We start from the raw sequence: 25,897 nt of genomic DNA on the forward strand, positions 1-25,897 counted from the left end.
TAGTGAAGATTATGTAAATTTTTTTTTTTGTTTGTCTGTAAATATGTATGTGTGTATGTAAGTGTGTATTGATGGGATGATGAAATATAAAAAATAATAAGATATAAAATAAGAATACAATGATCAATAAGTAAAAACAAAAGAAACACAAAGAATACCACTACCAAAAAGACAATACAATCCAAACCAACTAATCCAGGAGATTCCATTTGACTAATTCTTCACGGAAAGCATTCAATCGTTCCATAGAGTAATAAAAATAATCAAAATCAATTTCACTTTGACTTGCTTGCACCAAACCCCAAAGACCCCAACCTAAATGAGTACCCATCAACCAAGCTTCCATTTCCTTTTGAATTTCTTCTACTGAGGTATCATCATCCATGCCTAATTCAGTTTTGTTGGTGTCCATATAAGCTTGAATGAAACGTACTTGTTCTTCTTTTGTCGGGAAAGGTTCAGTCATTGCTGCTGGTCGTTCGCCATGATAATCGTATCGCCATTCTACAAAATGGTTGGCCAAGTCAAATCCACGTGTGTTATATCCCGCGTATTCGAAGTCCACTAACACAAGAGCTCCAGTGTCGTCACGTTTCAAGATATTTCCATATTGTAACTAGGGGGGGAAGAAGAAGAAAAAAAAAAAAAAAAAAAGAGAGAAATATCATAAAAGTATTAATATCATTTCTTTTTTTTTTTTTTCTTGGATATTTCTCTTACATCATTATGACCAAAAACAATAGGACTTTTGATATCACTGAGAATTTCCTTGCTTCGTTCTATATCTTTGCCAAGTTGATCAAAATTATATAAATCCAAAAGTGGTATCCAATGAGGGTGTTGTTGTTTGAGAGTGGGTAAAAGTCGCATGACCAAAGCATACCATTTATCAACATTTTGCCAAATTTCCAATATATGTCTGTCATCCGTATCTTTCTTTTGCTGAGGAGGGTAGATCTTCACAATAGCATGCTGTCGAGCCATACACTGGGCAATTTGTTTTGAGATATTAGGTTCACGGATGTCATTATGATTCAAAGTAATTGATTCTACATATTCTTCAAATCTTCCATTACCGAAAATAGCTAATAAACGAGGGCCTAAATTGAGTCGACCTAATCGTGCAAGCCAAGCCAGTTCCTTTTCTCGATCAATCAATTGATCTACACCAACACCATAGACACGTAATAGTCGTCGTTTTCCTCCAGCATCAACAAAAAAGATGGCACTATAGAAAAAAAGAAATAATGATAATGATAATAATTTAGTCATTGAAATCCAAATATATTTTTTTTATTATTACTTTGTCAAGGCACCACTGATACGATTGATAGCAATATCTTCTTTGTATTGTATCCACCCAGGAAATAGCTCTTTGGCCATATTAAACACAACTTGAATAAGATCGTCCTGCTTCAATTTTCTATTCCAAAACTAAAAAGTAAGTATCTGGAAAAAAAAATATAAGTTTTGACTATTGTTACTTACGCCAGATCAATGATCGTGTTACATGTAGGTACTTTAAGAGTATCAGAGTTGGCTCGTATAAAATGATGTCCAGGTCTTTCATGAGAGGTAGAGTTGTTATGATTTGATAATTCAAGTGTGGTCATAATTGTATTATTATTTTAAAAGAAAAAAAAAAAAAGAAAAAAAAAAGAAGAAAAGGAAGGAAAAGAAAAAAAAAAAAGGAAAAAGGAGGATTTTCTGAGGCTAAAACAGATCATCTCAGTTTTACAATCTTATCATCTTATTGGATAAAACAAGGAAATGTTCAACACCAGTTGACTGTACCAATTTCGGAAAGTTCCCTAGACCCCATTCATTTCATATGATAACAGGCACACGAGTCAATGTGATGGGGAGAATGAAAAAAAAAAAAAAACTAGTGCGACTTTATTCAATATAATATATAATATATATAAATAAAAAAAAAAGAACTGACATAAACTATCGATAAAAATATCACTATAAGAAAAGAGACAGGAAGAGCAGGTAGAGAGATAAAACAAGCCAAGAAGGATCAATCCAGCGGTAACTTTGTATCATTGTCTTGCCTCTGTTGTCCAGTATGCCATATATTCAGCTTGCTCATGTTGAAGTTCCTATATTTCTATATTGACATATAATCATATTTTTTTTTTTTATAAAATAGAATAATAAGCGATCATATGTTACCTTACATGGACGACAAAGTCTACAACGACATCCTTTCAAAAAAAAAATATAAATAAATAAATCACACCTTTCGTCTGTATCAATGTATAATATAAACTGTCTACTTTTATTCATTCTTTCAAGTATACGGTATTACCTTTTCTTTGTCCTTTACTTATTCAAGTTCTGGGTGCTTTCATTTGATAATTGCCTTGAGATTTGGAAAGTGAATGATAAAGAAAGATTAAAAAAAAAAAAAAAAGGAAACAAAAATTGCTTTAACTCTTTTTTTTTTTTTATTCCGACACCAATTGTTTCATTCAAACACGCGAAATGAATCAACTTAAATAATTATTAGATCAGTCAATTGGAAATATATAATATATTAAAAATAAATAAAAATTGTCTTGATATAAAAAAAAAAAAAGAAACATCGGGTAAAAATTTAAACTGTTTTCCAGATGTATGAGATTCATATCCGGTAGACCGTGACGAGGTTGTACAATTTTCCAAATTAGTGGATATATTCACACTCCGACGATTGGAAATATAATGCACTTCTTGGTCTATTTTTCAAAAATGGTCGCTTGGTGTAGTTGGTTATCACGTCTGTCTAACACACAGACGGTCGGCGGTTCGAATCCGCCAGCAACCATTCAATTTTTTGCTTTTTATAAAAAATATTATGGTTACACAAGAAAGTTGAGGTTTAATTGAAGTGTGTTCTGCTAGGTTTTTTTGTTTTTTTTTTTTTTTTTTTTTTTGTGTTAAGTGATTTTTTTGTTTATGGGTTCAAAATTGAAAAAGTAAGACGGATGATTGAAAGTTAATAATGTTTATAGTGAGCACCAGTACTTGATTACGCAAGCACACGTATAAGTAAAGAGATAAAATAAAAAAGAAAAGTAAAGTAAAGAAAAATAAAGTCTTGTTCCAAATTTGGAAAATAGAAGTAGAGTAAAATTGTTCTGACTTTAAATATAGAACAAAGTGAGCCAATCAAAATAGATAATCCACAATATAATCAAGTAGGGATGTAAAGATGTTTTTATTTAAAAAAAAATATAAAATATTGACTGAACTGATTGAACTAACTAATAAAAAAAAAAGGAAAAGAAGGGGTATTTATACTATCTGAAATTTAAGGTTAAAAAAATAAAATATGAAAAAGAAAATGAAAACGAAATGAATAAGTGAAATAAAAATAAATTTTTTTTTTTTTTTTTTTTTTTTGTATGTGATGTTAAGGATTTTTTTTGTTATTTGTGTGATGATTGATTTATATAGTTGATGAATAATATTATTAATATAATAATATTATTGATGATTGTTCAGAGTGAGCACCAGTTCTTTTATAAAAAAAGAACAAAATATAATACAGTTGAAAAAAAAAGAGAAGTAATCCAGAAAAGGAAATAGATGTCTTGTATATATGATCACTCTTGATGATGATCGAAAGAATAAAGCAATTCGAATATAAAGTTTGATGATTGCTTGAAAATAATACAGATAAAACTTTTGCTTCTTTTTTTTTTTTATCATATCATCTTGTGGATAATACATCGCTATTCTTTTTCTTTTTTTTAAAAAAAATAACTGTGCTGAAGTGATGACAACTGAAAAAAGAAAAAAGGATAGAATTTGCTCATGGAATCAAATAATATGAAGACAATGGTGATGATGATGGTCATAATTGTCATTAATTCAATCATCATCATCATCATTCAACCATCAATGACTATGATAAGCTCCTTTTATCAAAAGATTTGTATAAACATTTTCCAAAGCATCCTTGTCATCCATTGGAACAATCATCTTGAAAATTATTAGTCTTCATAAGCATAATACTCATGCTTACTTACGTTCTGTATCAAATCACTAAGGAAATGAACTTTGATGAAGATGTCAGCGGCATTTGAAACCAACATGAACTTTGGCGACTTTTTTTTTTTTTTTATGTTTGTTCCTTTCACTCTGATCACAATTCGCACTCCCACTAAACAAGGTAAGTCTTTTTGAAAAGAGAGATCTAAAGTATGTATTCACAGACAATTATTTATTTTTATAATGTCGTTTAATGATAGATGCTAGAAAAAGATCTTTTTGCGGGTGTTGTCACTAGTCTATGTTTTCATAGTGAAAAAGTCATTGTTGTTGGTCATGGTCCATTTCTCAAACTATACAATGTCCTTACTGGAAAACTCTTAACTTGTCAAGAAGTCTTACCAAATAACCGTATCCATCGTATTACTTTTGGTAACTTGTTCAAACTAGTATTATCACTTTGAAAATTGAAACGATATTTACTTTTCTATGTCTTTATTATAGTCCCCAAGATTGACATCAATCAAGGCACTGAGACTAGAATGATGGCTGTATATGGATCCAAATATATTGCTATTGTGAAAATAACCATTGTCGAAGACGAAGATCACGCAAGGTAACATTGAAAAAAAAAGAGGAAAATCAGCTTGGTTATGAGATCAATTCTCACTCTTATTAACTTTCTATCCATTTAGTATCGACATTATCGAATCACTTGGCCCTTTTTGCGATTGGATCTTGGATGTACAATGGTTGAAAGTTGGAGTAAGTCATCCGAGTGATCATATCAAGGTGGAAGGAGAACCATGAATATATAATAATGTATACTGACAGTTTTTTTTTTTTTTTTTTTTTTTTTTTTTTTTTTTTTTAAAAAAAAAAAAAAATTGAATCTTAGGAACACTATAGTCAACTTGCTATTGCTTATGCTCACAACTTTGTAGAAGTATACAACCTGAATATGATGGCAACAACAACAACAAAGATCAATCTGGAACTAATTTATAGGATCCAATGTGAAGTAAGGTGTATATTATATTCAGCTCGATTTTATGGTAATACTTTGACGGAATTGATTCTTGCATCTGGAACAGTATTCAATCAAGTACATGTATGGAAAGTGACGGACAAGAATGAACAAGGGGATGGACATGTATGTCGAGAACTATTAGGCCATGAAGGCGTGATTTTTGGTGTACGGTTCAGTGAGGATGGATCCATGTTGGTAAGTGTCTCGGATGATCGTACAATTCGTGTATGGTCTATGGTGAATCTGAAACAAGCTCCTTTAGTGGTATATGGTCATACTGCTCGTGTATGGGATTGTCAAATTGTAGGCGAATATCTGGTTAGTATCTCGGAAGATGCGACATGTCGAGTTTGGAAGAACGCAATGATGGCAAATGACAACAAAGACAGTATTGATTTAGGTGATACAAGCATGGATTGCTTAGCTTGTTGGGAAGGTCATACTGGTAAGAATATTTGGAGTGCTGCTGTTAGTCCAGATCATAGGATCGTTGCAACTGGTGGTCAGGATTCTGGTATTCGTCTTTGGTCTCTTACATCTATCAAGGAAAACAATATTGGTAAGTAAACGAATAATTAGGAAAAACTCGCTTTTTTATCATGTTTTTTTTTTTAATAGTTTCGGAAGATGATTTGGCCTGCATGCGACTTCCTGAACAATACAAGGGAGATATGATTCGAAACTTTGGCTTGATCAATCATAAAACTCTCATGGCTTCCACGGATCATGGGTAAAGTTATTAATAAGGATAATGACAATGTAACTCATTCACCAGTACATTTATTTCCCTTATAGCCACTTAATCCGATTTGATGCTTCTACAAATATTCCTGGTTGGAGTGATGTTTATCAAGATGATGATTTACGCGGTTACTCCATATTACAACAATCATCCTGTGGTCGCCTCCTTGTTGCTGGTAGCATGAATGGTGGACTTTTGTTTTATAGTACTCAAGATGAATTCAAATCATTAAAGCTTGATATTCACTCGCAAAAGATATTTGAAATCTTCATCATTGCTTCACAAGGTGATTCATATATATATATATATATATATATATATATATGAAGAGAAATCGCATACTAATGAAAAAAAAATACCTTTTTTTTTTCTCTAGTGAACAAGGATCTGTTTTATATTGTCTCCTATGGCTATAATGGTGATATCTACTTTCATCTACTTGACACCTCGGATCCAACCAAGGTAATCATGACAATACATAAAAAATCATCAATATAATTTAACCTTTTTTATTTTTTTTTTCTTTTAGACTACTGTCAGCACACCTTATATGCTCAAACTTCCTGAATGTCGGACAACATTAGTATCAGCAGCCCTGGTCGAATCAAAAGGAGTATTGATTTGTGGTTCTAGAGAATCAACGATGCTAATCTACCGCTTACCCGATTTCACTATCGATCATTTTCATCACAACAATAAATTACCAGTACATCCAGCAATACAGGTTGATAAAGTCCATGGAAAACAATGCATCAGCGGAATCACTATCAAACAATCATCATCATCATCAATGATTTCTCCTTTTACTGAAGAAGATTGTATTACTTTTTGGACAACTGGACGTGATGGATGCTACATCGAATATCGTCTCAAGACTGCAAACGCTCGTAATTCTTCATTTTCTCCGGATCAACAAGAAGCCATATCTGTCAATCAAGATCTTATATTGGAAAAAGTGTATCGCAACAAGGTGACAAAAGGTTGGTTAGAAGGTGCTGTCTACGTGGATGATGAACTGTTATTACTTGGATTTTATAGAAAATCTTTCTTTGTTTATAACGAAACAAAGCACTTTGAGGTAAAACAACAGCGTGAAAAGATGATTGATTCTAACTTTACATGAATTTCTTTTTATAGATGATATCGGTAGCTTGTGGTGGTGCTCACAGACGATGGCATTTTAATACCTTGGACGCAAGACTGAATCATGCCTCTTTTGCTTTTATCCGAAAGGAAGCAGTAAGAAAAGAAGTTGACATATATATAGAGAGAGATCGGATTAATGTGTTTATTATTTTATTCTAGATTTATGCTTATATTCGTGATGGATCCAATAGTACCAACGGTTTCCAAGAAATCACACTTCAGGTAAAATACTGTTTTGATTGTTGATACAATAATAGATATGACCCGATTGTATTAATATCTCCTCTCTCTCTCTCTCTTTTTTTTTTTTTTTTTTTTTTCGTTTAGAGCAATTTCCATGGTCGAGAAGTACGGGCTATGAAATATTTGAGTAAGGAAGATTGATCATGAAAAAAGAATATATATATATATATACGTCTCTTACGATACCTTTTCTTTTTTTCTTTTTTTTTTTTTTTTTAAAAAAAAAAATAGAATTACCAGCAAATTCCGGGGATCATTCAAATCAACCAATTGTTTTTGCTACTGGTGGTGAAGATACTATCTTACGGATACATCAATGTAAGTTATGTCAAGATCAAATAATAATATTTCGAAATAATTTTATTGACACTATCTTGATTGTAGATATTCCTAAGGAATCAAAGTTCGTCACTCACTCTACTATTCGCAAACATAAATCAGTCATCAAATGCATTGAGTGGAGTCATGGAAATGAAACTCTACTTTTTACAGCTGGTGGAACCGAAGAATTCCGTTGTTGGAAATTAGAAATGTATCAAGATCATGAAAACTCATTAGTGGTGAATTGTTTGGAATGGGCTGTGTGTCCTGTTGTCAGGTAAAAACCAATCAGGATCCATTCCATTTTTTTTTTTTATCTCTCTGTCTGATTTCTTTCCCTATTTGGATAGTGATGAGCGGATCGAAACTCGTATCATGGATCTTACAACCATTGTCATTGATTCTTCTCGAGGACTTCACTTGGTTGGTGCTGTTTATTCCGATGCAATGATCAGGGTAAGTTTTCTAATAATTATCATTGTTACTGAAAGGGTTTATTTCTGACTTGATATCTCTTTTTGCTTAGATTTGGCTTTTCAATGAAAAAACTCGACAATTCTCACTCATTGTGGATGGTACTTGGCATGCAAAATGTATTCTTCAAATTACTCATTTGGTTCTTGCTCAAGAAAATGAGAAGAATCGTATCTTGTTCTTCACATCAGCAACTGATGGAAAGTAAGTTTATAACAAATGGTTGACAAAAGATGTTTAAGAATGTGTATACTCATCTATTTTTTTTTTTTCAGAGTGGCTATATGGGATATCAGTGAAGAATTATATTCTGTACTTGAGAATGTGGAACAAGTGGAAATGGATCCAACTAAACCAGCTATCAAATTGTCACAACCACTTGGATTTTATCTAGTACACATGTCCGGTGTCAATGCACTGGAAGTAATGGATTTCGACAAGGATCATATATTGATTTTGACTGGAGGCGAAGACAATTCTGTAGCTGCTACTTTGGTGAACAAACGGAATTGGAAAATGGTGGATGATGGACCATGTAATGTACCGAATGCACATGCATCTTCTATCACTGGTATATATCTTATCGATCATATGGATACACAAAAGAGAGCAATGGCTACAGTATCAACTGATCAACGATTGAATATTTGGATGATTGAGTCTATTGACAAGGGATCATTGGCAGTAAACTTGGTAGATACCGTATTTGTGGATATTCCAGATCCATCGGCATTGGATGGTATACGATTAGAGTAAGTTTTGACAAAATAAAAAAAAAAAAAAAACAAGGTGAATACTTACTATTTTATATTATATAGTGGTCAATTACACTTTACATCAACAGGCATCGGTTTACAAAGTTTCAAATTTATTCATGATCATTTATAGATTTGCATAATTATAGAAAATAGACATAGAATAATTCAATAATAAAACTTTCTTTTTTTCTTTATTTATTTTGTTTGACAGTTGGTTGGGATAATTTCATTGGTCGGCTGTTATAATGTTCACCTCCTCTTTTTTTTTTTTTTTTTTTTCTTGCCTTCTTCTTTTTCCTTCTTTATATCATGGTGGCCAGAAAAGGGTTATTCTGCCTTGGGTTGGTCTTCTTGCTTATCCTTTCCACAGTCATACCAACTGTGAAAGCTTGGGAAAAAGGTAATGAAAAGAAAAGAAAAGTTCATTTTTTTGTCAAATATCATATTCCTTTAACCATTTTTTTTTTTTATTATTTTGATCATGACAATATAGATGATTTTGAAATCTTTGATTTAGTGGATGAACTTGAAAAAGCGGAAGGAAAGGAAACAAACTTTTACAATTGGTTAAATTTGAAGGTACAAGATAATAGGAAAAGAATGCGACGCGAAGATGGCATCTCTGACCTTTTATTATTATTATTATTATTATTATTATTATTATAGCCTAGTGCCACTCAAGCTGAAATAAGCAAAGCATACAGAAAATTATCTATCAAACTTCAGTAAGTGATTAAAAAAAAACAAAGGATAGGAAAAAAAATAGATGAAGTAATGATACTTCTTTTTTTTTTAATGGGGTCTAGTCCTGACAAGAACAAACATGATGCTCAAGCAGAAGAACGATTTGCACGATTGGGTAAAGTGGCAGCTATTTTACGGAATGCTGGTACTCGTGAAAGATACAATCACTTCTACAAGAATGGAGTACCACGATGGCGAGGCACTGGTTACTACTATGCACGATTTCGACCGGGTGTAGGCAGTGTGATTGTGTTCCTAATGCTATTGGCGGCAAGTATGCAATATTTGGCGAAATGGATCAATTATTATCAAGAAAAATCAAAGATCATTCAATTTGTACAAGATGCTCGTGCTAATCTCAATGTCAATGTACCAAAAGGGTATGGTGCTCCTACCTTAGGTCGAAGTTATTTGGAAGTGGGTCATCGTACTTTACGTTGTGAAATCAAATCTGATCATTATATCATCATCCATATGGAAAACAAAGATGAAGAACCTGTGCATTTGAATACCGAATGGGTGCTTCCTCCTCGTTTTGCTGACATTTATCTGGTCAAATGGCCTCTTGGGCTTATCCACAAACTACAGGGGAAACATACTGATGACAATCAACAAGATAACAAGGACTCTCACAGTGATGAAGGAAGCGAGGATAAGCAAGTTCAAGACAAGACAAAGAAGAAGAAATCAAAGGCAACCGAACCTGTGAATGTGACCGGAACCAAGGTGGGTGGACGACGACGAGCACTTCGTAAATAAATGAATCATCAACATCATCCACTTCCTTAGCACAATCTCCATTCTTTATCATATTTAGGTGTAGCTAGTTCCCATCTGATTATCATTATAGACTTACTATTATCCTTTTTTTTTTATTATTATACACGAATAAACGCTCTGATATCCTGGGAGCTTTTCGAAATCAAACATTTATGTGGATGACTATTTTCTTTGTTGAAAACGTATATGCTCTCTCTTTTTTTTTTTTTTTTTTTTTTTTTTTGAAAATTTGGATTTTACGGCTAAAAGTTTCCAATTTCTCAGTCGAATTTTGGCTGCAAAACTGAATCGTCAGGGGATCATCAAGTAAAATAACAATCCATATTTGGAATTTAAAAGGTGGACATGTCAAAAGTTTGTTACACTACTGAATCTTTCGATATTTTGATCAAATATAAATAAATAAATTCTTGATATTACCTTTGAATCGCAGTAAGGAAAAATAAAAGATCAATAAACATTTTGATAACAAAAATTAATTTTTATTTCATACAAATGGGGGAAGGTATTGATTCTATCTGATGATGAAGATCCAGAAGAAGGGAGAAGAAGATCTATGCATACAAGAATATTTCACCTTCACTACATCCAAATAATAAAAGTTGATCGGCAGCTACTGTTGTAAAGGCACTGACTTGAGATTTCATGATGGATGACTTGAATTTAGAAGAATAGGACTGACTCTATATATAAAGATTAATTATCATTTCCAGTTCATCTAACTAATATAATTTAGTTTGATTTTTTTTTCACTTACATCATCATTGATAGGTATAAAGGAAACAGAGTTATTTCCATTGATGGTCAGAACTTCATCTTTGAAAGTATCCAATGATATAACATCCAATACGGTAGGTATTGTTTTCACAAGTGCTAATCGATTGACATTCCAACAGCAAATGAGATGATCTGCTGGAGCACAAGTTACCAACAAGTCATTCGCATAAAACTTGAGCTATTGTTATCATTAAAAAAAAAAAAGATGATTACTTCTCCTTCTTTTTTTTCTTCTTCTTCTTCTCTTAATTGCTATCATATTTTGTTTTGCGCTTACCAAAGTCACTTCAGTATCCCCACCTTTCCAATTGGCAATCAACGAACCAGTCCTTGTTTCCAACAGTGCAATAATCCCAGTTGAATATCCCACAGCAATCCATGTTTCCGCTTCATTCGTAACAATGGCTCGGATGGTACCAGTTGTTATAGATGCACTTGATTTCCATGTATGCAACAGACAATGATTATGAGTATCTAAGAAACTAATTTGTATAATACAGTATCCAATCAAACGTTAAAATAAGCATCTTTTTATCATTATATATATGTATTTACTTACGTCAAATAACCTTCCACAGTTGCGCCAATCAAACTGCGAGATTGAGAAAATGGTTTGAGAGAGATAATAGAAGATCGACCTGTACTAAATTGATGAATGGTTTTCCCAGTTTCCGGATTCCATAGCTTAAAAAAAAATAAAGAAAATAAGTCCATTTGTAAATTATCATCATCTTTTATCTTTTCTTTTACATGAACATGTCCATCGCAACTTGCAATCAGATCACTTTGACCATTATGTGCTGATAAAAAGTGAATATCATGGATAGCTCCACGTCGATGTCCAGTGTAAGTCACCAAGCTTTCAGAATAAGGATCCGTTTCCCAATTTTCGATGCCTTCATGTATATTCAATGACCATAGTTTCACCGTACGATCCTTTGACCCAGATGCAAATATCTTATCCGGTTCATTGACTGTGAGAGATCTGATGGATGATGTATGACCTATTAGGACAATAAGAAAAAAAAAAAAAAAAAAAAAAGAGAGAAAAAAGACGAGTTATTTTTCATTCCATTGTTCCTTTTTAAGCTTTTTTTTCTCCTATATTGATTGATTAACTGACCTGCAAATCCACGGAGTTTCAGATCATTAAATGAGAATTGCATTGATTTTGACATTTCCTCTATGTGAAAAAATCATATAAATTTTAGTAGATCCATCAGATAAGACAAACTATTTCTTACCTGAATTTGTAGATAGGAACCGATTCCAATTTCTAAATTTCAAATGAAGAAAATATCAATAAAAGTAAAGTGAAGATGTGAGTGATTCTTATTACTTTTTGTCTTCAGGGGATGGTTTCCATTTTGTTCTCCAAGGCAACACACTGGTTGGTATCTTGTTCTTATTGGCAGCACTACAGATCCAAAGTAATATATCAATACTCTATTTCATATTTCCTCTTTCTTGTCTCGATACCTTTCTTTTTCCAAAAGTTTTTGTTGAGTGGCTGTTGTTAGTAACATGGATGCAGAAGCTGATTTTTTGTTGTTTGTGCTGTTCGTAGTTTTTGTATTGGTTGTCAAAGATGAAGATGACGAAGTCATTGTGATAGGTAGATTAGATTGTTGATGATGTTCATTAATATTACCTTGAATACGTTGAACAGATATAGTCGTCAATAATGGTATAAAATTGCAAAGATTGTTGGTAGCATAATCATACAGCTTGGTCGAATCAAGTAAACGTGCACCTTCATCGGTAGTTGCACATCCTGTTGATGATATTGTTTTTTGCGCATCCTGTTGCTGCTGTTGATTTTGATTATTCTCCTTCTTTGATGATAATTTAATCCATGACATGAGCTTGTTATTGTTATTTGCATCCTTTCCAGATGGGGTAGTTCCACTAGATCCTTCTAAACACACTTCTCCTGATAGTTCTTCTTGTTGTGAGAAAGATTGAGTTCCATTATCGTCTTTTTCTTCAACGTCGTTTGTTATTGATGTTGTAGGTGAAGGTGAATTGGTTTTCAGAGAAAAGTCATCATACATCATTGTCTCAATTGCAGTGCTGATATATACAAAAAAAAAAAAAATAGATAGATTTAGTATATTTTCCTCATTTTTTTTTTATCATACATATTGTTCATTTACCTAGTAGGTATCAATCGATGCATTGTTGATTTTCCCACAATTTCGCATAATCTTGAATAAGCATACATCATCTATGAATATGAAGTCAGTATATTAAATATCTTGGTAATAATAGTGACGTCGATATTAGTACCTGGTAACCTTTTCGAGGATCTGACACGGGCATTTCATTTTGTACAGAGGAATCATCCGTTGGAACATTGGAGATAAAACCTGAAAAGTATTTTCGAAGAGTGGGAATAATCTATATAGTGATAAAAAAAAAGTTTAATAAAACAGTTAATACGAGTGCCATCATTTATTCATTATCATTTTTTTTTTTTTTGTCTTTTCTACCGTTGATTCCCAATCAGTTAGAGGAAGATGTGCAGTCAATTGTAGTATATATTCAATGGTGCGCATACTGACTGTTAGCTGTAACGTAGCCGAGGAGGCTGGATATCGTTGTTGTTCTCGATCATGGAAAGCAGTGGCTGATGATGGGGTAACAACTGGTAAGATAGGTTCCAATAACTTGTAAAGAGTTTCCATCAGCCCAGATTTCAATTCAGTAGTGATTGCTTGGTTAGACATGAATGGTAATAATTTTCCCAAGAGAACTAAAACCACATAATTCATTCTTGCATTTCTTTCATTGATCATCTTGTCATCAGTAGGTACAGAAATCAAAGTAATCAGATGGGTATATTGAACTGAGGTAAATGTTTCTCCGAACAAAGTACCAGCTATAACGACCACCGAGTTCAGAAGCACCGGTTTGATGGAGTCATCACGAAAGAGGATCTTGACTAGCTGACGTACAATGTGTTTGGATGTAAGAATAGGTCCTAATAGTTTGCAAATCTGTACCAGCGAATCACCAGCAAGTTCAGGCACCGGATTGATAGGAGGGGTTGTTATCGCATGATTTGAAGATGAATCAGTGTGATTACCATTGATTGCACTTGAAGTTGTTGGTGAGTTTTCTGTTGTGGTATTGTCCATTGATATATTTACAGAATTGGTACCACCATTCATTGCTAGAGCTTCCAGGTAACATGGTAACATTTGCTGAAGGAAAAGAGGAATACCTAGCCGCTTGATAAATTCTTTGATTACTTTTGCTTCGAATAACACCTTTGGGATGTCTGGTCGTAAAATCTATATATGAAAAAAAAAGAAACAAGAATCAACAATTGAGAATGTCATCATTTAAATTAATAATGATCATTTTCTAATATTACCTCAAACATGGAGATGATTGGTTTCAGTAAATGCTTGCGAGTGTTTTCTTGTCCCAAACGATGAGATAGTTTGGAAAACAGACCAACAGATCCAATTCGAGTTTCAGGATGAGTGAATAATTGTATAAAAGTCGGGAGAATCAATAAGAAAGCCTAATAACAAATGAATATGGTTAATATAAGGATGAATAATTGTGAAACATTCTTGATGTTGATCATTGTATGTTTTTTTGATTATTTACTTCATCTTCCAGTTCACAGATTCGATCAATCCATTTGTCCGCCAAATAAAGTCGTCTTGACCATTCACTGTAAATATATTAAAAAAAAAAAAAAGATGAATCCGTGGAATGGGAATGTATATATGTGAGAGTGGGAAATATCCCAATTTTACTTACGCTTGATAAAATGCAGCCAGATATTCATACATGTCAGGAATTTGATCCACCAAAGGAAAAGAGAACTGAGGATTGCGTACAGTCATAGAAGGAAATGAGGCATATAGAATTGACTTGGCAGTAGGACGTTCATACCAATTTTCAGATTGGAGGGCAGAGATAACACCAGTAACTTCAGGAGAAATCTGCATTAACATAAAATAGGGTAAATAAATGTCATATTACTAAGTTTATATTTACATTTGTCGTTCCACAGGAAGAGATATCATAAGATATTTCACCATGATTGGTTTCCAAATAAACGCAAGTTCCAGGACCACCAGTGCCAGTAGTACTACTGGTATCGCCGTCTGATTCAACCTTGACTCTATTTTGACTTCCAGCCATCAAGATCTTTTCCATCACCTGACCGACACAGAGCATATCATGAGCAGTTTCCATCGAGTAAATGTTGGTGGGTAAAGGAAGAGTGTCATTAGGATCGATATTGTAACGTCGTTTCATAATAGGATCGTCATCAGATAAGATTGGATTTTCAGGAATATTCACCACTTGATCCAAAGCCGCTTTGTTATTTACAGAGAATTTCATTGTATCTTCATAGTGAATCAAGTTTTCCATAAAATAATCATCAGGCATTTCAATCGGTAATCGGATTGGTTCTGTTCGTAATGCGGACGATATGTTGTTGTTTGAGATATTCACTCCATTCAATCCTCCTCCAACACCCATTCCAGTATTTTCAAAAGATAATGATTTACTGCCAACCGAGAGGGAAGTATCGATGGATGATGTTGTTGAATGTACTGAGGAAGCTCTATCCCTTGAACTAAGAGTAAAGCTTGACGGACTTTCGCAAATACCAAGCTTGTTATTTGTTATCGGTAACGGAGAAGCCGGTTGCGGTTGCTGTGATTGCTGCTCTTGTTGTGATTGTTGTGATTGCTGCTGCTGCTGCTGCTGCTGTAATACCGCTATTTGTTGTTGTTGTTGTTGCTGTTGTTGTTGCTGCTGCTGTTGTTGCTGAGAATAAATACCTAGGTACTTTGTGTTCTTTTGAGATAAATGTTGAGTGCTGACCGACTGTTCACTTGATGAAGTCTCAGTAATAAGAGGAGATAGTGTACTGTTTGTCATGTCGTTCATTTTCTTGGAAACACTTTTTTCATAAACTCTAAAAAGCCAGGTAAAAAAAAAAACTATGAATTCACAAATCAAATAACTACTTTGTTTCTACCTTTTAGCATGGTTCCAATTACATCCACGCTGAGGATGATTTTCTTGAAATAATTGAATAATACCGTGTTTCATAAAACTGTTTTGGCCAGCCAGAAGAGGTAATGCTACATTTTTCGATCCAATGGCCTCTTTGCCTATGACATCAAAAAAAAAAAAAATCAATCAGGAAACAGTTCCAAATCTATTCGAAAATCAGTGCGATTTATTCTTCTTGATTATTACCAGTCAAATGGTTTCCAAATGTAAGATCGATCCAATGATGTAACATAGAAGAAACATGATCAGATTCAAGAGCTCTTGCGTGCTGTTGAATAAAGTCTTCGGGAGAAGTAGACCAACTAGAATAGATTTCAAAATGGGCAAGAGAATAAATAATATTGTATGGTTTAAATATAAGAATGTTTGACATACCTAGGAATTTGAAGGTCAGGCATATCTTCGTGAATAGATTTGAAGATACTAGGATCTAAAATATAAGAAATAAGTAACGTATATTTTCAAAATAAATTGTAATAACAACAGCAACAAAAACTCTACCTGTATAAAACTCTGGAATACATTCATCAGGTGTCCACTGGTATAGACGTTGCATAGAAGATGGATATTCGTTGGGTTCATATTTGGATCGAACAAATTGACATAGTACCTAGCAAAATGATATATAATAATGAGTCAATCATTTCTCTTACATTGGTCCGAATCATTTACCGGAATGGGTGTTCTTCTAGCAAGATAAACGTAATAAGTGATATCTGACAAAATATCTGTGATATGATGAGGCACTGGACCATCAAATGTAAAATCCAATTGTTCATCGCCTATTAAAAGAAGGGTATATAATGAGTATTTGTGTATTGGTCAATAGAGCCACATTTCTTTTACCTTTGTTGATTCGGAACTTCGTTTTTGTAAAGTCTCGCCAGCCATCTTCAATCTTTGAACCAGAAAAATCAGTAATCCATGGAAGTATAGGATGAAAATTTGGATCACCTTCCCGTCGACCTAGATGAATAGAGGCGATGATAAGTACCTACTATTATATCTTTTATTTCTTTATAATTCATGTATTTTACCTGCCAAACTATTGAGAACCATAAGGTAAGAGTAATTTGATATTTCGCCACGGACCCACTGCATCACTAGAGGATCTTGTTTGACTTCTATTTAAACAAGAAAAGTATATCATATAATGAGCCATTTTATATATTATTGTAATTGTTTATCTCACCTTTATATAAAGGGTATCGAAGAGATTCCGTCTTGTTCTTCATTACAGTGTCTATTTTAGAGAGAGAGAAAGAAAGAAAAAAGAAAGAAGATCGTTAGTTCTTTGTTTTCAATTCTTATTAAGATAGTTAATACCATTTTCAAATGTATGCGATCCATATTGTATTCCTGCCAATTGTATCCAAAGATTTTCATCCACCAGTATATTGGAAGCTCGTAAATTACCATGTAAGACCCCACGACTGTGTAAACTGGAGATAGTTTGAAGTAATTGATAGATGATAAAGCCTTTTTTGAGATTTGAATCAAGTACTCCTGGATTATATGTAATGAGATCTTGAAGTGTTGTTCCACGATAAGTAGCCAAAAAATAATATGCCGTATCCGATTCCACAATTGCAAACACATCCATCAAATTGGAATTGGATGTATCAGTTTGAAGAACGTGATCTATTTTGGTCGACTTATTATCATCTTTGTTGCTTGATGATAATATCGGTGAATTTGTTGTCATTGTTGATAGTTTGTTTTCTATCTGTTTTAATACCAAATCATTACGAAGCCCATCATGTTGATCTGCAGGTACCACTTTATATAATCGACATTTTGGCCAGAGCATACATCGAATACGTTGTATGAATTCCTTATAAAAAAAAAAACAAGTATCAGAATCTTTTTCTAAAATATTAATCCATTCCTCTTTTTTTGTTCATTTTACCGAGTTTCGTTGTGTCAAAGTCATATCACTTGTATCAAATATAGAATCAAAATTACTAAAAGAATCCACCAAATTTTGCATTTTTTCATCCTTGTCTTTGCCTGCTAATAAAGCATGAATACAACTTGTAAGAGGCCATTGTTCTTGACAACTTGATGCTTGATTCTGTTGTTCGTTCAAAGCATGTGACTGATGATAGAGGGATAATCTATAGAAGAAGAAACGATAAAATGTTAAAACTATTCTTTTCTTTTCTTTTCTTTTTTTTTTTTTTTTAGTTAATCTTACTTTTTAATTGACATGACTTCTTTGGAAAGAACATCCACATATATGTTGACTGTAGGTGCCTTTTTTTGTTGGTTTGGATCGGTGGGTATATGACGCACATATGCTGGTGTTTTCACCTTGATGATGTTGGTATCGTTTGTTGATTGGGTTATAGATGTATTACGTATAGTATCTATCCATTCTGTATCAACCTAAAAATTCCTCCAAGGTTTACATAAAAGAAAAAGATATAAGAAATAAATCATCAAAGATAAAAAAAAAAAAAAAAAGAAGGTTTTCCTTACCACACAACAGGCTGTTGTACCTTTGTTCTTGCCAAAAGAGAAGAAAGGAAAGGCGACATCTATTTTGAGATCTTTTGCAATGCGTTCCTTGAGTACGGAGGTAGTAAAACCATTATCCATTGCCTTTAACCTAAAAACAAGTATTTGTTTGTTTCGGAATGAGTGAGAGAAAACGGAAAAAGAGTGAGAGAAAGGCACACCATTAAACCACCGCGGTTTATGCTCTTCGGCTCATTCTTTTTTTTTTTTTTTTTTTTTTTTTTTGGGTAATCGCTGGTTTCGAATCCTCGCACTGTGACTGACTGAAAGATAAAATGTGTCATTTTTTCATTTTTTTTCTTCTTCTTTCTTTTTACTCCACCTTTTTTGTTCTCTTACAATATTGAAACAATGAATGCTCAAAAAGTTGGTATTCTCGGAGGTAAAGAAACAACAGATCATTATCTTATTGTTTTTAAAAGAAAACTAAACCTTATTTATATTCTTTTTTTTTTTTTAAAAAAAAAAAACTAGGTGGCCAACTTGGTCGTATGATGGTTGAAGCAGCATCTCGGTTGAATCTTGAAGTGGTTATTCTTGATTCTCCCTTGGATGCTCCTGCCAAACAAATTGAAAATACTCAAGCTCATATTGCCGGGGCATTCAATGATGAAGCCAAGATCCGTGAATTAGCAAGCAAGGTGGATGTCTTGACAGTGGAAATCGAACATGTCAATGCAACTGTCCTCAAGTCTTTGGAAACCCAGGGGAAAGCTATCCATCCTTCTCCTTCTACTGTTCAAATTATTCAAGACAAGTTTACACAAAAAAATCATCTTACTGCTCATGGGATTCCCGTAGCTGACTACATGGAAACGTTGGACCGTCCTGGTGTGGAAGCTGCTGCTAATAAGTTTGGTTATCCTTTTATGCTCAAATCCAAGACAATGGCTTACGATGGTAAAGGAAATTATGTGGTGAAATCTGAACAAGATATTGGACCTGCTATGGATGCTTTGAAGAGTACTCCTTTATATGCTGAAAAATGGGCTCCCTTCACCAAGGAATTAGCTGTGATGGTGGTTCGTCGTGCCAATGGTGAAGTGCGATCTTATCCAGTTGTTGAAACCATTCATAAGAATAGTATTTGTCATTTAGTCATTGCACCTGCTCAAGTGGATGGCTCTGTTTTACGTCGTGCTCAAGCAGTTGCTGAAAATGCTATCAAGTCCTTCCCTGGCGCTGGTGTATTTGGTGTTGAAATGTTTGTGCTTGATGATGAATCCATTTTGTTGAATGAAATCGCTCCTCGTCCTCATAATTCTGGTCATTATACCATTGAAGCTTGTGAAACTTCTCAATATGAAAATCATCTTCGTGCTATTTTGGATATGCCTCTTGGATCTACTGCTATGAAGGTACCTGCCTCCATCATGGTCAATATTTTGGGACAATCTGAAAGTATGGAAGAATGCTATCGACCCTGTCAAGAAGCTCTTACGGTTGATGGTGCCACCATTCACCTTTATGGTAAGAAGGCTTGTCGTCCTGGTCGCAAGATGGGTCATATCACTGTTGTTGGTGACTGTATGATGCAAGTACAACAACGCCTAGCTCCTATTTTGAATGTTATCGAACCTGGTGTGGATCGCTCTCTCTCTTTACGTCCGCTGGTCGGGATGATCATGGGATCTGATTCTGATCTACCTGTCATGAAAATTGGGGCTAAAATTTTGAAGGATTTTGGAATTCCATTTGAATTATCGATTGTATCTGCTCATCGTACCCCACTTCGTATGGTGGAATACGCTAAATCTGCTGCTAAGCGTGGTTTGATGGCTATTATTGCTGGTGCTGGTGGTGCTGCTCATTTGCCTGGTATGGTTGCTGCCATGACTCCTTTGCCAGTCATTGGTGTTCCTGTCAAGGGTAGTTCTTTGGATGGTGTGGATTCTCTTCATAGTATTGTACAAATGCCAGTAAGTTTGATTTTAATTTCTTTTCTTTATGTTGATACTAATATTTTTTTTTTATCTTTAGCGTGGTATTCCTGTTGCAACGGTTGCCATCAACAATAGTACTAATGCTGCCTTATTAGCCATTCGAATCTTGGGTGCATCTATTCCTGGAATCATGAATCAAATGGAGAAATACATGGAAAAAATGGAAGGTGAAGTTATGGCAAAAGTGGACAAACTTGACAATGTGGTAAGGACTAAGAAAAAAGAAAGATAAAAAAATTTAAGGTATTGGATGATTGCATACTGATCACTTTTTTTTAAAAAAAAAAAAAAAAAAAAAAAAAACAAACTAGGGCTGGGAAGACTATTAGTTGTTAGTTTAATTAGTTATTTTTCATTGTATATAATAAAATAAAGAATTTTTTTGATGCTATTATGATATTAAATGATGGATATATATATGTATATATCAACTGGATCAACTAAATAGATAACTACAACTGTTTGTATTGGAATAGTACCGACGTTAAATCAACTATAGATTCCAATAGTTGATGAACAAAAACAGAGTGGATGATTGCGCTTCCCATGAATTCTTTCCATGAATTCTTTTCATATATACTTTTTTTTTAAGCTTAACATGTGGATTTCCTTTCCGGATGCTCCGATCATGACTATTTTGGTTCTCCTCAAGAAAAAAAAAAAAAAAAAAAAAGTAAAATCCCGGGGTTCGCTCATAGCTATCTATCTGATCATGGTAATAGAAAGAGTTTGAATTTGTTATGATCTTTGCTACGCCTCTTTGTTCTTTTATGGATGATCGTATTCTATTTGTCTTATGATATCCTTGTAGTCATCATCATTATTTATATTATATAATTTCGAATTTTCTTTGGATTCTGTCACCTTTTTGACATTTCCATGGATCTTGGATTTTTTTTTTCTTTTTTTTAGTTTAGGTTTATGCAGGTACTTTATGAATCATCATCACTGACCACTTGATTTTCAACATTATAGAGAGTAAAAGCATGATGACTTGCCAAACAGGTTGCTACTTAGGAAACAACAATAAAAGTGGCATTCTTTTCGGGTTGGTGGGAATAGAAAGAGAGGAACACTAAACGTGTAACCCTCATATGCGCGGTTCTTTAAATAAGATAATAATAATAAAAAAAAAAGTTAGAAAAACCAACCAAAGTATTACTATTGTTTTACTTCTTCTTGATCATCAATAATAAATATAATCAAAGCAATGAGACCTTTACCATCATCATCATTATCTCTTTTTCTCATATTATCCTTCATCATTATGTTTTGGACATGTAAAATCAATGCTGCTGCCATTGACACACCATCATCACCAATAACAAGTTCATTACCAACAGTAGATCCATGTCCAACAGATATCCATCAACAACGACTATTTTATGATGATGGTATGACAGGATATTCATCCAAAGGATGTCAAGAAGCATGCGCAGCACAATCGTCCAATGGAGATGATAGTAATGGTATGTGTGTTATGGATGAATGTTATTGTACTGACGTCGGTATTGGTGATTGCCGTGATAATAATCATGAAGGATGTGATGCTATTTGTCAACAGCTTTCCTTGGATTGGATTGGTGTCTGTTCTAATGGTGGCTGTCACTGTCTCTACTAAAAAGAAAAGACAAAGTCCTACTACTTCAGAGAACGAAATTCCCTTTTTTAGAATCACTTTTTCTTTCCATTCATCGTATCCATGTACTCCTATTTATTTATTTATTTTTTTCTGGTCATCTATCCATAATCAATCACTACGTTACCTATTAAAATTTTGCATTCCATTTTATTTTTACTAACTATTACCTCCCTTTTAATATAATCCCTACTATTAATTCCTAATAAAACCGATTTGTATACCCTCCTCCAATACCTATTTTATAGTACCTTTTTTTTTTTATTATTATTATATTGTAAAATCCTACAGTAGATGAATACCACTTGCATAACAAAGTAACAATAGACTTCATTGTCAGTCTTAGCCATTTTTGTCTAGGCTGTTAAACAAAAAAGAAGTATAATAAGATATAATATAAAAAAAGGATAGTTTATAAAATTGGTTTCTTTAATATTGTAACAAAAGTCCTTGATGCATAAAATGAATAATAAAATAACTAAAATGATACTAAATAAAAGACTATATGAATGTAATAAATACATATAGAATGATATATAGACTAAAAAAAAAAAAAAAGGAGATATATATATATAGAAAAGTCAGTAACGTAAGACAGTGTCATCTTTTGTTTTTGTTCTTTCATTAAGTATTGTCTTCATTTTCTTCTTGTTGAATTCTGGGCAAGAATGAGCGATCACCAGCCGTCTTGATATAGCTCCATTTTCATCATCTTCCTGTTGTTCGTTTTCTATTTGATTGTTGTTCTTGTCATCGACGTTATTATTGACCAGGGATAACATCAATGCCAAATCCAAGGAGTGAGCATGATCATCTGTGGACGAGCAATCGAGAGATGAATGATTCCATATATCAGAGACTTGTAATTTTTCTTGATGAGATTCGCATGAAAGATCGTTATCGAAAGCATAAGATGAGTTGTAAGTGGTAGTTGCATTACTGTGAATAGGTAAACAGAGTGTATCGTCACTTTCTCGATGTAATGGTGGTAATGCTTTCATAAGTGAAGAGGTCAACCGTTCTAATCGTTTTGTTGTTGGTGAAGAAATTATCGTTGAAGGGGAAGTTGTTGTGTCCAGATTCTTTTCTTTAGCCGCTATGGAAAGAAGAGAACATGTTTTTGATAGTGATGGTTGTTCCACTTTAGATTGGGTATCAGGAATTTGATATTTGTGAGAATGTAAACGTGACAATTTCAATGAGGTTGCTGATACAGGTGAGAACCACATAACAAAAAACATTGCCAACCATAAAAAGCAAGTCAATAATCCAACTAGCCATGTCGAGTCCAGTAACACACAACTGTAAATCCAAAGGGAAAGAAAGAAAGAAAGAAAGATAAATTATTTGTAAATATAATGTGAGTTATATATATATTTACGTCTTACCGATAATATAAAGCTGGATAGTTGGGATCATGATTTGTATCATAAAGGCCACAATGAATAAATATGCCAGTTAAATAGTCGGTATAAGAGTCTACTTTCATTTCTATCCAAGGTTGTTTGTCGTCAAAGATAAGACATGTCGCCAGAGTGATAAAGAAAAGTAGTAAACAGGCGGCATTAAGGATTCGAGGTTGTTTTAATATTTGAAAGATAAATAGGTGGATCGGAATGACAACTGACAACAAAATAGATAAAGTAAAAGTTGCAAACCAAGTCCAATACTAAAAAAAAAAAAAAAAAAAAAAAAAGTTAGTTTACTATAATAAAATAAATGTTATACAAGTTACCTGCCAATAGAAACCATTGAATTGAGTTGTCTATAGAGGAAAAAAGGAAATTAAGAAAAAAAAAAAAAAAGAAAAGAAAAGAATGAAGAACCATTTTTTATACTAAAAATTTACAACTTCCGCTTACATGTATTAGGAAAGTTGTGATTATATCTGTGGTGAGACCAGAACAACTTGTTAGAGTAATTAAGGCACTTAATACTAAAACAATCTGCATTTGAATCACTATAATAAAATAAAAAATATGAAAAGAAAAAAAAAATAAATAAATAAGAAATAAAAAAAGAAGAAGATTCTTTTATACTACCAAAATAAAAAAAAAAAAAGGAGATATTTGGTTCTAGTAGTAAAGATGAAAAGAAACTAAAAAATGATTAAAAAGGGTTTCAATAGATGATTTTTAATTTATGGTGGAATTTTCAATTTGTTCTAGTCAAATGAATACCACCAAACTATATATATAAATACACAAATGATTGATGATACCCACACAACAGTAATTCATACATATTTCAAAACCTTTCTATAATATAATAATGAATACTAACTTCATTCCTTTTCTTTTTTTTTTCAGATGATCTTTATTGAATAGTAAACAGAAGAATAATAAAGATAAGAGTTGATAATAAAAATATGTAAAAATAAAGAATAAAAAAAGAAAAAGACAACTAAATCATAAGACTATTTAAACACGAGAAGCCATATCGAAGTAGTTGGTAAGAGCACCCTTTTGAGGAACGAACTTGACGTAACAACCATCAGGAAGTAGTTTGCCTTCAGCACGAGCAGTAACGTAGTCTTCACGAGAAAGAGGAGTGAAACCCCACTTCTTGGAGATGATGATCTTTTGTTGACCAGGGAACTTGTACTTGCAACGTCTCAAAGCTTCAATGACAGTAGCCTTGTTGGAATCCTTGGTACGGACAGAGAAAATGATTTGACCAATGTTAACACGAGCAACCAAACCATTGGGTTTACCGAAAGCACCACGCATACCAGTTTGCAATCTATCAGCACCAGCACAAGACAACATTTTGTTGATACGGGTCACATGGTAAGGATGGACACGGATACGCATGTGGAAGGAATCTTTACCAGAGGTCTTGGTAATGTACTTGTTACAACAGATACGACCGGCTTCAAGAGCTTCAGCAGACAATTGTTCATATTCGTTGGATACCAAGTGGACACAGAGAGGGAAGTCATCAACATGAGCCTTCTTACGACCGAGATCATAAATTCTAATCTTGGCATCGGGGACACCACGACAGTATCTAGACTTGGGGTAAGGCTTGTTTTTACAATAACGGTAACAGCGAGCAGGACGACGACCCATTTTTTTCTATTAAAAAAAATAAATAATATACATATATAATGAGTAAAAACTATTTCCTTCTTTTTTTTTCCTATCACTGATATATATATATATATATATATGAATGTATACACACTAAAACGATGGATGAGAATGTATGGGAAGTTTTCGAAAATAATAATAATAAAAAAGATCGTTTTTCAATTATCGAAATAAAAATGTCGAGCTTTTATAATTACAAAAAAAAATAGCGAGTAGTTGGCGTAGTCATGTTTAGGGTTGGTAACAATGTAACTGCTGACAAATCCAGTTGGTAGTCCAGTATGTTTCAGTGATGTTCGATTCTATTATTGCGGTACGTAGTTGATATCATCCATCCATCCATCCATATTTCTAGTTGTTCATCCATCCATTCATTCATCCATCCATCTATTCATATATATATATATATATATATATATATTTCGCTTGTCGATTATTCCTAGTTTGATGGATAACTTACACAAAATAGATAGATTGAAGAAGGAAGGAAAAAAAAAAAAAGAAATCGAAAATAGGGGGAAAAGTAAAAAAAATGCTTTGCTGAATAATCCAAGACTCCGACTCCCCCATCGTATCGGCTCACAACTTAAAAAGCGTGCTTCAAAAATAAAAGGGAAATCCTTGATGTTCTATCATACACAATATAATGAAAATC

At 33.3% G+C, this 25,897-nt stretch overlaps 10 protein-coding genes and 1 non-coding gene across 11 annotated transcripts; 6 read left to right on the forward strand and 5 right to left on the reverse strand.

The window, feature by feature from the left end:
• Positions 1-190: 190 nt before the first annotated feature.
• BX664DRAFT_262279 (kinase-like domain-containing protein) lies at positions 191-1,383 on the reverse strand (the record flags this gene model as incomplete). The annotated part of the gene is made up of 3 exons (XM_051540714.1): positions 191-616; positions 721-1,228; positions 1,304-1,383. 3 exons carry the CDS (start codon positions 1,381-1,383, stop codon positions 191-193), a joined length of 1,014 nt encoding a protein of 337 aa, XP_051400720.1.
• A 1,355-nt stretch (positions 1,384-2,738) lies between these two features.
• On the forward strand, positions 2,739-2,812 carry BX664DRAFT_t74. Its single transcript has one exon. It is a non-coding gene; the product is annotated as a tRNA-Val (tRNA).
• A 1,294-nt stretch (positions 2,813-4,106) lies between these two features.
• On the forward strand, positions 4,107-4,813 carry BX664DRAFT_334142 (uncharacterized protein). Its single transcript, XM_051545653.1, has 4 exons — positions 4,107-4,162; positions 4,242-4,413; positions 4,486-4,597; positions 4,677-4,813. Exons 2-4 carry the CDS (start codon positions 4,242-4,244, stop codon positions 4,789-4,791), a joined length of 399 nt encoding a protein of 132 aa, XP_051400721.1. The 5' UTR covers positions 4,107-4,162; the 3' UTR covers positions 4,792-4,813.
• Positions 4,814-5,245: 432 nt separating this feature from the next.
• BX664DRAFT_262408 (WD40-repeat-containing domain protein) lies at positions 5,246-8,825 on the forward strand (the record flags this gene model as incomplete). The annotated part of the gene is made up of 14 exons (XM_051540719.1): positions 5,246-5,570; positions 5,630-5,741; positions 5,807-6,039; positions 6,130-6,215; positions 6,283-6,831; positions 6,891-6,992; positions 7,059-7,121; positions 7,227-7,269; positions 7,374-7,460; positions 7,527-7,740; positions 7,814-7,919; positions 7,990-8,141; positions 8,213-8,689; positions 8,756-8,825. 14 exons carry the CDS (start codon positions 5,246-5,248, stop codon positions 8,823-8,825), a joined length of 2,619 nt encoding a protein of 872 aa, XP_051400722.1.
• Positions 8,826-9,004: 179 nt separating this feature from the next.
• On the forward strand, positions 9,005-10,198 carry BX664DRAFT_263589 (uncharacterized protein; the record flags this gene model as incomplete). Its single annotated transcript, XM_051540774.1, has 3 exons — positions 9,005-9,274; positions 9,362-9,420; positions 9,502-10,198. The coding sequence occupies 3 exons, from the start codon at positions 9,005-9,007 to the stop codon at positions 10,196-10,198; spliced, it is 1,026 nt and encodes a 341-aa protein (XP_051400723.1).
• Positions 10,199-10,673: 475 nt separating this feature from the next.
• BX664DRAFT_143759 (WD40-repeat-containing domain protein) lies at positions 10,674-13,174 on the reverse strand. Its single transcript, XM_051539863.1, has 11 exons — positions 13,153-13,174; positions 12,722-13,069; positions 12,476-12,647; positions 12,336-12,413; positions 12,241-12,272; positions 12,120-12,179; positions 11,747-12,000; positions 11,556-11,680; positions 11,274-11,478; positions 10,977-11,174; positions 10,674-10,902 (listed from the first exon to the last, which is right to left on the reverse strand). The coding sequence occupies exons 2-11, from the start codon at positions 12,879-12,881 to the stop codon at positions 10,774-10,776; spliced, it is 1,413 nt and encodes a 470-aa protein (XP_051400724.1). The 5' UTR covers positions 12,882-13,069; positions 13,153-13,174; the 3' UTR covers positions 10,674-10,773.
• Positions 13,175-18,727, reverse strand: BX664DRAFT_143778 (uncharacterized protein). Its single transcript, XM_051539864.1, has 18 exons — positions 18,530-18,727; positions 18,246-18,436; positions 17,958-18,165; positions 17,375-17,882; positions 17,241-17,291; positions 17,086-17,169; positions 16,895-17,014; positions 16,721-16,830; positions 16,550-16,658; positions 16,424-16,478; positions 16,235-16,350; positions 16,011-16,146; positions 15,014-15,947; positions 14,774-14,958; positions 14,618-14,684; positions 14,376-14,528; positions 13,286-14,292; positions 13,175-13,223 (listed from the first exon to the last, which is right to left on the reverse strand). Exons 1-17 carry the CDS (start codon positions 18,647-18,649, stop codon positions 13,447-13,449), a joined length of 3,993 nt encoding a protein of 1,330 aa, XP_051400725.1. The 5' UTR covers positions 18,650-18,727; the 3' UTR covers positions 13,175-13,223; positions 13,286-13,446.
• A 109-nt stretch (positions 18,728-18,836) lies between these two features.
• Positions 18,837-20,904, forward strand: BX664DRAFT_281162 (phosphoribosylaminoimidazole carboxylase). The gene is made up of 4 exons (XM_051541512.1): positions 18,837-18,950; positions 19,043-20,487; positions 20,549-20,716; positions 20,823-20,904. Exons 1-4 carry the CDS (start codon positions 18,920-18,922, stop codon positions 20,838-20,840), a joined length of 1,662 nt encoding a protein of 553 aa, XP_051400726.1. The 5' UTR covers positions 18,837-18,919; the 3' UTR covers positions 20,841-20,904.
• Positions 20,905-21,695: 791 nt separating this feature from the next.
• On the forward strand, positions 21,696-22,381 carry BX664DRAFT_334152 (uncharacterized protein). Its single transcript, XM_051545654.1, has one exon. It carries the CDS (start codon positions 21,722-21,724, stop codon positions 22,130-22,132), a length of 411 nt encoding a protein of 136 aa, XP_051400727.1. The 5' UTR covers positions 21,696-21,721; the 3' UTR covers positions 22,133-22,381.
• Positions 22,382-22,693: 312 nt separating this feature from the next.
• BX664DRAFT_334153 (uncharacterized protein) lies at positions 22,694-23,949 on the reverse strand. The gene is made up of 3 exons (XM_051545655.1): positions 23,886-23,949; positions 23,539-23,819; positions 22,694-23,452 (listed from the first exon to the last, which is right to left on the reverse strand). The coding sequence occupies exons 2-3, from the start codon at positions 23,637-23,639 to the stop codon at positions 22,732-22,734; spliced, it is 822 nt and encodes a 273-aa protein (XP_051400728.1). The 5' UTR covers positions 23,640-23,819; positions 23,886-23,949; the 3' UTR covers positions 22,694-22,731.
• A 616-nt stretch (positions 23,950-24,565) lies between these two features.
• Positions 24,566-25,221, reverse strand: BX664DRAFT_334155 (60S ribosomal protein L10-A; the record flags this gene model as incomplete). The annotated part of the gene is made up of 1 exon (XM_051545656.1): positions 24,566-25,221. One exon carries the CDS (start codon positions 25,219-25,221, stop codon positions 24,571-24,573), a length of 651 nt encoding a protein of 216 aa, XP_051400729.1. The 3' UTR covers positions 24,566-24,570.
• Positions 25,222-25,897: the final 676 nt, after the last annotated feature.

The sequence above is a fragment of the Halteromyces radiatus genome (genome assembly GCF_025201355.1).
Source record: "Halteromyces radiatus strain CBS 162.75 chromosome Unknown BX664scaffold_4, whole genome shotgun sequence".
NCBI classification, from domain to species: Eukaryota; Fungi; Mucoromycota; class Mucoromycetes; order Mucorales; family Cunninghamellaceae; genus Halteromyces; species Halteromyces radiatus.

Bases quoted from the DNA above. Each gene is read 5' to 3' on its own strand.
- BX664DRAFT_143759 (XM_051539863.1), bottom strand. From the start codon at position 12,881: ATGCAAATAACAATAACAAGCTCATGTCATGGATTAAATTATCATCAA. The intron at 12,001-12,119 runs GTCAGTTAATCA...TTGTCCTAATAG, and splicing joins GAAACTCCGTGGATTTGCAG to GTCATACATCATCCATCAGA. The intron at 11,479-11,555 runs GTAAGTAAATAC...TATACAAATTAG, and splicing joins ACTGTGGAAGGTTATTTGAC to TTTCTTAGATACTCATAATC.
- BX664DRAFT_143778 (XM_051539864.1), bottom strand. From the start codon at position 18,649: ATGGATAATGGTTTTACTACCTCCGTACTCAAGGAACGCATTGCAAAA. The intron at 18,437-18,529 runs GTAAGGAAAACC...AGGAATTTTTAG, and splicing joins GTACAACAGCCTGTTGTGTG to GTTGATACAGAATGGATAGA. The intron at 14,685-14,773 runs GTAAGTAAAATT...ATATATTTACAG, and splicing joins CTGGCTGCATTTTATCAAGC to TGAATGGTCAAGACGACTTT.
- BX664DRAFT_281162 (XM_051541512.1), top strand. From the start codon at position 18,920: ATGAATGCTCAAAAAGTTGGTATTCTCGGAG. The intron at 18,951-19,042 runs GTAAAGAAACAA...AAAAAAAACTAG, and splicing joins AAAAGTTGGTATTCTCGGAG to GTGGCCAACTTGGTCGTATG. The intron at 20,488-20,548 runs GTAAGTTTGATT...TTTTATCTTTAG, and splicing joins ATAGTATTGTACAAATGCCA to CGTGGTATTCCTGTTGCAAC.
- BX664DRAFT_334142 (XM_051545653.1), top strand. From the start codon at position 4,242: ATGCTAGAAAAAGATCTTTTTGCGGGTGTTGTCACTAGTCTATGTTTT. The intron at 4,414-4,485 runs GTAACTTGTTCA...TCTTTATTATAG, and splicing joins TATCCATCGTATTACTTTTG to TCCCCAAGATTGACATCAAT. The intron at 4,598-4,676 runs GTAACATTGAAA...CTATCCATTTAG, and splicing joins GAAGACGAAGATCACGCAAG to TATCGACATTATCGAATCAC.
- BX664DRAFT_334153 (XM_051545655.1), bottom strand. From the start codon at position 23,639: ATGAAAGTAGACTCTTATACCGACTATTTAACTGGCATATTTATTCAT. The intron at 23,453-23,538 runs GTAAGACGTAAA...TTGGATTTACAG, and splicing joins TATCCAGCTTTATATTATCG to TTGTGTGTTACTGGACTCGA.
- BX664DRAFT_334152 (XM_051545654.1), top strand. From the start codon at position 21,722: ATGAGACCTTTACCATCATCATCATTATCTCTTTTTCTCATATTATCC.